This window comes from Arachis stenosperma, chromosome 9 (assembly GCF_014773155.1).
Source record: "Arachis stenosperma cultivar V10309 chromosome 9, arast.V10309.gnm1.PFL2, whole genome shotgun sequence".
Taxonomy (NCBI): domain Eukaryota; kingdom Viridiplantae; phylum Streptophyta; class Magnoliopsida; order Fabales; family Fabaceae; genus Arachis; species Arachis stenosperma.
Genome location: NC_080385.1, coordinates 153233147 through 153245697, shown reverse-complemented (window position 1 = coordinate 153245697; position 12551 = coordinate 153233147). Strand labels below are relative to the sequence as shown.

The 12551-nt window shown below is 33.0% G+C and overlaps 1 protein-coding gene across 1 annotated transcript; it reads left to right on the top strand.

Annotated features, from left to right (window-relative positions):
* The first annotated feature begins 10035 nt into the window (after positions 1-10035).
* On the top strand, positions 10036-11717 carry LOC130951512 (transcription factor bHLH36-like). Its single transcript, XM_057880182.1, has 3 exons — positions 10036-10583; positions 10785-11147; positions 11242-11717. The coding sequence occupies exons 1-3, from the start codon at positions 10209-10211 to the stop codon at positions 11323-11325; spliced, it is 822 nt and encodes a 273-aa protein (XP_057736165.1). The 5' UTR covers positions 10036-10208; the 3' UTR covers positions 11326-11717.
* Positions 11718-12551: the final 834 nt, after the last annotated feature.

Here is a 12551-nt window from a genome sequence, read left to right as displayed (position 1 = left end):
TCCCCATTAACCACTCGGACATCGACCCAGGAAGAATCAATTTGATTCTTTTTAGATGATCCATGATCAACTTCCTTTCGTAGTACCCTACCCCCAGGGGAAGTCGAATCCCCGTTGCCTCCTTGAAAGAGAGATGTCTTGGACCACTAGACGATGGGGCCAAATAATTCAATCGGAGTTGTTGTTGAACCATACCACATAGTTCAGTCAAAAAGGATTAGTATAACTCTGGTTATCAAATGATTGAACAACCGGAAGCAATTTACTTACGATACTTAGTTGACATTCATAAAAAGTATCTAATGAATTATGAGTTCAATACATCCTGTTTAGCAGAAAGACGGATATTCCTTGCTCATTATCAGACAATCACTTATTCACAAACCCTCTGTGGGGCTAATAGTTTTCATTTCCCATCTCATGGGAAACCCTTTTCGCTCCGCTTAGCCCTACCCCCCAGGGGTATTTTAGTGATAGGTTCTATAGGAACTGGACGATCCTATTTGGTCAAATACCTAGCGACAAACTCCTATGTTCCTTTCATTACAGTATTTCTGAACAAGTTCCTGGATAACAAGCCTAAGAGTTTTTTTTTGATGATAGTGACGATATCGACCGTGACCTTGATACGGAGCTGGAGCTTCTAACTATGATGAATGCGCTAACTATGGATATGATGCCAGAAATAGACCGATTTTATATCACCCTTCAATTCGAATTAGCAAAAGCAATGTCTTCTTGCATAATATGGATTCCAAACATTCATGATCTGGATGTGAATGAGTCGAATTACTTATCCCTCGGTCTATTAGTGAACTATCTCTCCAGGGATTGTGAAAGATGTTCCACTAGAAATATTCTTGTTATTGCTTCGACTCATACTCTCCAAAAAGTAGATCCCGCTCTAATAGCTCCGAATAAATTAAATACATGCATTAAGATACGAGGGCCTTATGGAGAATGTGCTCAGAAAACATAGAATCGCGAAAAACAAATGAATTCAAATTCGAAAAAAAAAATGAAATATTAATATAAATCGAATTTGATTATATTTTTAGTAATTTGTTTTTATTATTATTATATAAATAAATATTCTAGTTGATATTTGTCAATATTCTTTCTAATTTTTTAGAAAAATTATTAAATTATTAATTCAATTTTTTCTATTTCTCTTTATTGAAATACTCCAATTTAACTATTCCATATCCATTTATTTATATACTCTACATTTCTAGACTCTAATATATATCTAATATATATCTAATATACATCTTTCAATTAATAAAAAAGATTTATTCAGTCGAAATAATTGAGGAAAAAAATGAAGAAAAAAATAAAGAAAGAATATTTATTGAACTGTTGGAACTACTTCGATATTTCTCTATTTTTCTATTCCCATAATTTTTGTAAATCCATACCACTTTTGTTCTTATCTTCCCTTAAAATAAAATTTTTGAACCATTCTTTTCTTTTAGAGTTTTCTTGATTCAATTTCGTTAGTCATTCATCAAGATTCAATTCATAATTACAGATGAATATAGAAGGGCTTCGTTTTTTTGAATCCCTATCGAAATTGACAGTAGCAGGACAAATTTGGATAACTATATTTATAGCTGGTTTCTAGATAATTCGTTAACATCCAATATCTAGTATCACATATACATGTATTTCTTCTATATCTTAAACCAATTGTTCGTGTATTCAATTGGATTCGAGAAGTATTCTTTGAAACCTTTCAAAAGACTTAAAAATAAAAAAGAGTTGCCCTTTAGCTATTATATTATAATTTTATTATAGACACCCCGGCTTGACTCCTCTTTCAAATCTTAGTCTTAGGTTTTTGCTAGCCCTTTTCGTCTTTTTGATTATATCCTCGTTTATATCCATATGGTATAATCAATCTAAAAAAATTCGTTTGACCGAAGAACTGAATCTTTGCAACGAAATATTGAAATTTGAGTGATCTAAATGGAATTTTTATTTATTGTTGAATTGAATATGAATGAAATACAAATACGTTCTAGTTTTATGTAATATCCATTTTAATCACATGTCGTAAACGGAAATATCCTACAAAGTTCAAAGTTAAAGTTCTTAATATTTACATTTACAACATTAATAGACTCTAATCAAATAATATTCAAATTAGATCTATATTATAATGTAAAAAAATATTTATGTTATAGATTGAATGAACAAAATAAAATACAACAAAAACAATACCAAAAAGTTATTGAATAACCCACGACAATCTTTTGTTATTATTTTTGCAGGTTCATGGCTGATGATGTTGTTCCCCCACCTTCTCATGATGAATTGGTGGCAATGAACATCATTCTCCAAGTGGAGGCAAAGAAAATGGCCGAACTTCTGACTGATAGAGGGCCAACGGAAGCAAAAACAAGAGAAAAAAATGGGCCGAATAAACTAATTTTTGTTCCACCAGAATTCATAAAGTTGGAATTATATTCGAGTTTTTTAATCAAATTTAACAATCTTTTACAATATTAAATTTTTACAAACTTATCATTTATTCTATCCTTTTAGTGGTGATACTGAATTTTTTTATGTTAATTTTAAATTCACGTATTACTTATTTTACATTGCTTTACTCTCATCATAATATTTATTATTATACCAAATTCCTCTTTTTTCTTCTTATATTGTCGACAATGAAAATTTTAAGCAACTTACTATGGTAATAACACTTTCTTATTGATTTTTAGCAAAACAGCACCATACATAACTACTTATTCCTATTGACACGTTAATAAACTAATTTTTTCTTATTTTTTCTCAATTATTTTCATGTATTATTAAAAACTTCTCTATTTGTTGTTTATATTATTATTATTATCAATTATTGCTTGTTCTTCAACTAATTACTCAATGTTAATGCTGTTTTATTCATGTTTTTTTAAGGGAAAAGCTCAGTATACAAGCGATTAGGGCTTGTAACTATTACAAGTTCATTAACGCCTAATCCACTAAAACGCACTACAACTCCTACGTCACTTACACGCGCTATATAAAGATCCTGCGTTTGTATAACTACCAAATTTAAAAGATTTGTTTCCTTCTTTGTTTTCCTTCTTTCCGAATTTCATCGTTCTTCTTCTCGCGCGTCTTCCTCTGGTTTTTCGATCATTCTTTTTCTCTCCTTTCTCATTGGTTTGTTCTTCGTTATTGACGTTAGTTCCTCTCTCTGTAACTCCAGTTTCGTTTTCTTTTCGATTTTCTGGTTTTTGAAATCAAAGTTTGAACTCGTTTTGAAGATAATGGATGATTCAACCTCATATTGTCAGTTAAATCAGGGCAAAGTGGATTATGAATTTGAATCTAACGAAATTCCTGAGGTTTGATTTACATACGATTACTCTGAATTTTGTTGCGGTAATTTGTATAGCATCGTGTAGCTGAATAATTCGTGAACATTGACTGTGAAACTTTCCCGTGAACATAAATCTGTGGATTGAATGTAATGTATTAGTTTTGATTGATTATCTGGAATTTATAGCAGACGCTCGGGTGTAGACCAAAACTTTTTTGGGTGTATTTTTTCGGGAGTGTGGGTGTATTTACAGTTTATGGCTTTTTCTGTTATTTTAGCTGAGTTGTTGTCGTTCGGGTGTATTATATCAGACATGATTGGGTGTGTTTTTAGTTTTTGTCATGGTGTATTCTGCAGCTTGTGTATTTACAGTTTATGACTTTTATTGTCATTTTAGTTGAGTTGGTGCCGTTCGGGTGTATTATATTAGCAATAATTGCGTGTATTTATAGTTTTTGACATGGTGTATTCTGCAGCCTCTCTCTGTTGTTGATGGCCAGTTTGTTCTAAAGGTTGGAATGACCTTTACTACCCTTGAAGACCCTAAAAAATTTTACAGGAATTACGTCAAGGCTGCAGGTTTTTCTACAAGAGTTCGGAGCACAAATAGGAAGAGAAACGAGATTAAGAATCAATTGATTACATGTAGCAGAGAGGAAAATGGAACTCTCATAGCAAAGATTCATTTGATAGGAATTGGAATGATTTTCTGCTAAATTTTGGTCTTGTGGACAACAAGTGGCTTTCAGGTAGTGTTGGGTTAAAATCTGCAGCAGAGGTGTAAATTTAATTTTTATCGGGTGTATTTATAGTCTGTGTTTGGGTGTATTATGCAGATCTCTATGCAGACCATCATATATGGGTTCCAATCTATCTGGATCACTACTTCTGGGCAGGGATGAGAAGCACACAAAGGAGCGAGAGCATGCATTCATTTTTTAACAAGTTTATTACCCGGAACAGTTCGCTTATTCAAATCATCAAACAATACGATAATTACCCTAAACCCTAAAATTCAATGATTTGGGTATAGTAGGTTGGGTGGTTTAGGGTTTAGGGTTTAGGGTTTAGGGTTTAGCGTTTTAGGGTTTTAGGGTTTAAGGTTTAGGGTTTTATGGTTTTAAGTTTTAGGTTTTAGGGTTTAGGGTTTATGGTTTAAGGGTTTAGGGTTTTGGGTGTATAATCAACATTCTTTGGGTGTAAAATGCCAGGTTATGGGTGTATATTTGGTTTGATGTTTTCCTTCATATTATAGTACCTGTAAATCAGACATTTTGAATACACCTGAGAGAGTTTAATTATGGAAAAAAATTTACTTATAATTGGATCAAATATATTTACACCATGTGTTCAATTTCTTACAAGAGTATATAACAGTTACATTAATCAGTGACAATATCATTAGAATCTATCTGACAAAATGGACTCAATAGCAATGAGGATGGCCTGGACAGTCTTATTGCATCACTTCTCCTCGCTCATATTTCTGAATTTCTCACTCAACAGATGGGTTGCACACTTTAGGTCCTTGATTTGCTGTAAACAAAGCAAAATTAGAGTTAGATATATTTCTATTACGAAAAACTGATTTGATCGAAGACATATAGTTGTTCTTACATTTTTTCCAGCTTAGTTTTTGCCTTCCATTTTTACTGCAATGAAAAATACACCCATAGATATCAGTCAGATACACCCATAGATCAACTACATACACGCAAACCGATTTTATAAGTATTTAATAAGATCAGTTCAAAATGATGTTCAATTGACTCAAACAACGATAAATATACAAGCTCAAGCAATATTACAATGTCAAGCAATATACACCCAAGGACAAGCAGTATTAGAACATTTGCAACAGTTGACTATATTAAATTATATGAGTTCAGAAATATACACCCAACAAATTATGCTATATACACCCAACACATTACGCCATATACACCCGACAAATTACTCAATATACACACAAAAATCAATTAGAAGAAGAACTAGAACAAGAATAACAGTAAAAGCTAGAGCAAGATGAACGGTAAAAACTTAGATGAGGCACATACACCCAAACCGATTTCATAAGTATTTAATTAGATCAGTTCAAAATTATGTTCAATTCACTAAAACATGGATAAATATACAAGCTCTAGCAATATTACAATGTCAAGCAATATACACCCAAGGACAAGCAATATTAGAACAGTTGCAACAGTTGATTATATTACATGATATGGGTTCAGGAATATACACCCAACAAATTACGCCGTATACACCCAACAATCAACCATATACACTCAACACATTACGCCATATACACCCAACAATCAACCATATACACCCATACAAATTACTCCATATACACCCAATAAATTAAGTAATATACAGCGAAAAATCAGTTACGAGAAGAACTAGAACAAGAAGAACAGTAAAACCTAGAACCACTTTGAAGAACAGTAAAACCTAGAGGAACTTACAAGAAGAGTAAAACCTAGAATAAGAAGAACAGTAAAAACAGTGATATGAGATTTAGAACAAGAAGATCAGTAAAACCTATAAGAACATAGAAGAACAGTAAAACCTAGTTCTTCGATTCGAAATCAGAAACAGAAATATGGAAAATGTACAAGATGAGTAAAACAATAACGTACCTTGAATAATTTTTTGTTGATGGTTTCTGCTATTATTCGCGACGAGTTCGAATGTCTCTTCAGTTTGGAATGTTGCTGAAACTTGAAGATTTGTGTTATCTTTGAAGGAGAAGAGGAAGAATGAGCCATAACGAGCGGTTTTTTCGAAGCGTAATCGTTTGAGTGACGCGCGTGGAATTGACGCTCCATTTAAAGGAAGGGAGTGCGCGTGGATTAAACCTGGGTTGGGCCAACTTGTAAGGATTGTATGCGTTATTTGCATGTATGTGTAGCAGGGCCCTTTTTTTAATTATTCGAAATGATGGAGCTTAATTTTAACTTTAGCCAATAAATTCAGAATATATATTTAATAAAATTTCATCTTAATATATTGGTGATTGGAACAGGACCTGTTTAACGTGTCTTCAATTTTTCACCTTCAACTTATGAGAATGGACCTCAATCATAGCTCGTGAGCAAATTTCACCTCTTCCTCCATCAACTCAGACCAAGTTACCTATAAGTTGCGGTTTCGGTAAAATTATATATATGCATAATCTAATTTTCTCATATAAATCTTTTATGTCAACTTTCAATATATCATAGTTTCTTATGAGTATCTACTACTCTATATATTCAGATTGCTTTTCACATGAGGTATGTATCTTATCATTTCATATATCAAAATCAATCAATCAAATCATCCGAAAATAAAATTGGCTATTAATCAATCCGAAAAAAATAACTTTTTACCAATAAAAAAATAAACTCAATTAGCAATTATCTCAATTTATTTTTCTATTTTACAATAATTTTGCATGTTTACTTTCAATCCATTTTATTTATGTTACAAATCTTTATTATTCACTCAATATTCAATTATTAATTGTTTTGGGCAAGAAATTCGTCAATAACTTACTGTGGGTTGAAAAATTCTCAAGAAAATTGATCATTGCATCCTCAGATCATACAATCGATCTAGTCAACGAATACACATTTTCGAACTGAAATTTTCAGTTCGCGTCAATCAAATACTATATGCCATCCATGAAAAATTGTTCTTTGAATACATATCGACTGACTAAGTTTGGGGACTACCACTCATTGAATAACCATAACTTTCTCACTTTCTAATATTTTTTATTCATCTTTATTCATTTGTTTATCTATTTTATCTGTTCGATCGTTCACAATCTTTCAATATAACTTTTATACTACCAATTTTTTTCCATTTTCTCTCTCTTTTCAATCTAACAAGTTGAGCTTAGGGGCTGTTATAATCACAATTCTGATTTATAGGTCAGAAGCTCAACCTGTTTAATTGAAAACTTTTACAGGTCAAACTTAGGGGCTATGATCCATCCGTTGGCTATAGCTCGACTCAGGTAAAACTATAAATTAGAATCTGACTAAATATACACGTGCCATATTAGGAGTACGTGGAGAGTACGTATTTTGTTCTCCTAACGAACTTATCCTATAAAATCAAATAACTACGTGTCAACCCAGATGGGCACAGGAATATCTCTTTAAACAAGCTCACTAAATAGCAGTTATCACATAATTAGACCCACTAAGTAACAGCTCCACAATATTAGAGTAAGCATATCACATCAATTTTATAAATACATCCACTTCTGACATGAAAGATGTACGCTATTCATTCTGAGTAATTTGATATTTATCTTTTATTTTTACTGACTTGAGTGTTGGAATGCCTTTGCAGGTACTTACCGCTGCCGTTCTTGGAGAAAACCGACGTATCATCTCTCATGTCCAAGGAAAAGAAAGAATCTTAAACACATATGTCACAGCCTGGGGAAAACTTTTGATATTTCATCTTGAATATTCCTTAAATCATCAGATCGATTAACTAGGTTCCCATACTACTTAATGGGCCACCGTGGAGAGCTCTCGACTACTGGAAAATTTTGGAGAAGAACCAAGTGAGAGAACATAAGATGAGAAGACACCACATCCAATTCAAAACTTTAAGGTGCCAAGTTAATAGGTTTCTCATCTTATACACTCCTCATCACTCTTCCTTGTTTTTTTTATGTGGGACTAACTTCATGCAGTTTTTACACTTACAACATTAACGGGGTAAAAGATTCGATGGTCCCATAACTATTAAATGGTCCTGTTCTATCAATGATACTCTTTCGGCTTCGTGCTTCTCTGCAAATCCTTGAAGCCTTTTGATCAGCAAGGAAGTAGCTCTTAGAACTCGGACTCGGGCATGAAACATGCAAAAAGGATTCTCGCGCTCAAGTAGGGATGGCAATTTCCTTCGGTGGGACAAGTATCCGCGGAGATTTACCCACCGGAGAGCAGATATGTGGAGCATTTTTTTTCCGTGGGTGACGGGAACTGATACCCATTTATTAAATGGGGAGAGGGCAGGGGAAGAGGTACCCGCCTCGTGGATACCCGTATAGTACCCGCGAATATAATATATATATATATATATATTAAGTTAAAAATCCTAATGTTACCCTAGCAGCCTCACTTAAGATTTACTCTCTCCTTCACGGCCTCATCTGGTAGCCTCACCTTGACCTAGTCACCTCCTTCTTTCTCTGCCTCCAGCTGCTACTTCTCTTCTCCAACAACAGCGTTGCCGTCGTCTTCTTCCCACTTCCTCACCTCGCCAACCACTCTAGGATTCTCTACATCTCCGCCGCATACAAGCCTCGTTGTTGGTCACCACCTACCTCCCTCATTCACATTGCAAATCACCGTCCTGTCACTCATTGTCGCCGCCTCCTACTCTATGCTCGTTCATCATCATTGCAGCTTCTTAATCGGTCTTCTTCGTTGTTGCCGACTCCAGCAGAATCGTCACAGCCACCAACACAATCGTCGTCGCCTCCAACAGCCTCTCTACCGCTCATCGTCGCTGATACGGGGTCTCCGTCACCCGTGACGAGGCCGGGGGAGGGGGTGGGGGCGGATAATGGTGAGGGTGGGGGGGGGGGAATGTCCCTACCTCCATGGGACCGGTTGCCATCCCTACACTCAAGTCAGTGATATATCTTTTGAGAAGAGAATAAGTGTGATATTATATGGTCTATCTTTTTCTTGCTTCTATCTTTTTACCGAATCTAAACGTTGTTATGTATTGCACTTTTGTGTAACCAACTTTTGATTAGGTCCAAAATTCTGGGCAGCAGCTTGCGTAGTGGTTTATCTGTACTAAATAACTGATCGAGATATTTACTCTTTTGACTGAATATTGTGGAATACGAAAGAGGTCCCATTAATAAAATATATTTTTTAAATTTTTTAATAATTATCGAATAATCTTTATTTAGTTTTAATTATAAATTAATTTTTATATATTATTTAATTATAAAATCTACCATCTATTTAATAAATTATTATTTTAATACTATTTGTTTACCATTAGAAACAAAAACAAAACTAAATAGATCTTTTATTAATGGTGATTTCTATAAATATTTTGGCAATATGAATCAATGAATTTTTTATTTTTTAATCTGTTATATTCCTAAAAACTAAAAAAATCATATTTATTGATAATTTAATCAATTAAAAATATAACACAATCGATTAAATTTTGTACAACAATATATGTCCCTAACCTATCTTCTTCCGTTTATTGTTTAGGGTATAACATTATTTTTGCTTACCATGATAAACCCGATTTTAGTCGTTTATTCTGTGGTCATCATGATAAATTTCTATTTGTACATAAGCTTTACAGCTATCATGCTGACCAAACAAACAAACAAATCTTATATATAAATAAGTAGCCGTTAAGGGAATAGTGAAAAAGCACGTTTTAAAATAGATCCTAACATATCACAGTTGCCACTGTTCAGCGCTGAATATAAAGGAGAAAATTTGCAACCAATGTAAACAATTCAAGAGAGTACTAGTTCTAAATTCAATTTTCATTTAAATATTTTACATGAATATATCAACAATTATTGATTGATGTGTGTTTCCGAATATATTTATACATAAAGATTGGTCACGAGTCACCCAACAAAACTGGGGTTAACACCATGTCCCACCAGAACAGTAATTTATAAATTTATAAATAAAAATACAAAAGCAATTGAAATAGCAATTATAACATTGATACGGCTGGGGAATGGATTCTTATCTTATGCTATAAGGGATTTGAGGATCGTATATAATAATGGCAGAACAAGAACTCTCGAACCCTAATTCCATCCTCTTTTAGTTTATTTAATTTGTGAGCCCAAATCAGATCAAGATTGCGCAACATGAATCCTTGGAAGCCATGTGATGATTTATACTTTCAGATTTCATCATCTTCTGCTGACTATTCATCCCTCCCTATAATCCAAACATCACCATCAGCCGCGGAAGATTATCATCATCAGATCCTGGTTCATGGATATGAATATGATCCTGCTGTGGTGGATGCAAGTGCAAGTGTACCACCTTGTCCAAATCAAAAGGGAAAGGGAAAGGGAAAGCAGCGAAAAGAGTTGACTCCTAATAATAATGCTTTGGGAGCAGAAGATGGTGATGAGAACAAGAAGTGGATGCATAGGGAGATAGAAAAACAAAGAAGGCAAGAAATGTCAAGACTTTGCACCACCTTTAGAACTCTTCTACCTTTTGAATATATTAAGGTACGTAATTAACTATTTATGCCTTCCATACACATTGTATTTTATTGTTTATGTATGTATTAATATTTCATCTCTTTAGTTTTATTTTCAGCTGTATATATATAGAAATTGAAGTAATTAAAATTTGAAACCAAGTATAAACATGATTTTTTAGACAGTTAATTATTTGTATTGTTTACTGATGATGACCAAAATCATTAGGGAAAGCGGTCAACTTCTGATCACATGCATGAGGGGGTGAAATACATCAAACACTTACAAAATAGGGTGGAAAAGTTGCAAGCCAAAAGGGATGAGTTAGTGAAGTTGATTAATTTGAGACCTAAGAGTGGAAGTAGTTCTTCTTCTTCTACACAGCATGTTCATCATCATCATCATCAAACCTTTGTCATTGTTGAACCCTTCTCTGGGGGAGTTCTGATTAAGTGCAGTTATAGCTTCAGGAACTATGCATTCCCTTTATCAGGAATCTTGGACATTGTGCTTAGACAAGGCCTTAATGTTGTTGATTGTTCTTCAATCACCACTGATGATCACAGGTTTATACACACTATCCGATCAGAGGTACCATTATCATTATTGTTATTTCAGATTATCAATTTGGGTTGTTATTAATTAGTGTCATGTTGTTATAATAATGTTTATGTATGACTTGAAGGATTCACAAGTGATGACCACTGAGACTGACTACACTGAACTGCAAAGAAAGCTTAAGGAAGCTATATCATCATCAAGTAATTAGTATTCCGCTACATACATACTATGTATCTTTTTGTGCTTCACAAAATTATCTTATGTGGCCTGGCCTGTTTTTAATCTTTTTCGTTTAATCATAATTTATTAGTATCAACGGTAGGTTTGGATGAGTCTGATGTTTGAACTTGAGAGTTGATATATCATTAAGGTGCAATCGTATTAGTATATGTGGTAAAGTATAGTGCAGTAACTCATTAATGTATGTCAGATATAATAATATTAGAATGTCGTTTATTAGAGTCTCAATTCAATGTATCTACATTGATACTGCCTTCATTAATTCTGTTATCAAGGATGTGTTCCAAATTAAATGAGTCTAAAAAGAATTATTTTATAAATCATCAGATTTCAAATCTGTAGAAGGTTTTTTATTTTTTATTTTTTTTAAATTGTACGTGTTTACTCTCATATCAAATGCACTGGAAAAAAATTACAATATCTTTCGCATATTTCATCCGTTGTACTCCAATTTTATCTTTGGTACACAATCAATAACTACATATGTTCTTATTAGACTAAAATAAAATGAATTGAACAATGTCATAACGGATAAACGAGATTGGTTTCCATCTCCCTTTAAGCAAGGTCTGAGTTTGAATTGTTGGGAAGAAAATCACTAAGAAAATAAACCCCACTCTGATATAAATGTTCTTGGCTCGAATATATAATTGCTTCTAGCTAGCACAAAGAGTTTACATTATGGTTTAAGAAAAATCCGTCGCTAAATCAGTTGCTATTCTAGTAATTTTTTGTAGTGCATACTTATAACTTAACTTCAAAATTTATATATTTACCGATTTGAGTTTCAATTTTCTTTCGATGACTTTTTGAAAGTTTAATTTTCTAAATTTCCCTTCTATCTTTGGACAGAAGAATTATCTTATTTAAAACTTTATTGTTTCACAGGCACAGTATGGAATCCTTTCTAAATACAAGAGAAAAGATGTTATGTGATGTCCTCAAACATTATAAAAAAAACTTTACTAATTCACAACTATTAAACTGAACTGTTTATAACATACACTATGCATTCTTAATTAGAAGTCTAATGATTAAGTGACTATATTTCAAGACGGCATGGCTCTTAATTATAGACTATATGTCAAAGAAAAGGACAACATTAATATAAAAAAATAGACTTTAAAACTTTTGTTAGATAAAAAAAGGATTTTAAAACTTTCTTAGTTCTTTTCATCCAAAAACTTTGAATAA

What these genes read in the sequence shown, in the direction of transcription:
- LOC130951512 (XM_057880182.1), top strand. Translation starts at nt 10,209, where the DNA reads ATGAATCCTTGGAAGCCATGTGATGATTTATACTTTCAGATTTCATCA. An exon ending in TACCTTTTGAATATATTAAG is followed by an intron (nt 10,584 to 10,784) that starts GTACGTAATTAA and finishes CAAAATCATTAG; the next exon opens with GGAAAGCGGTCAACTTCTGA. An exon ending in TACACACTATCCGATCAGAG is followed by an intron (nt 11,148 to 11,241) that starts GTACCATTATCA and finishes TATGACTTGAAG; the next exon opens with GATTCACAAGTGATGACCAC.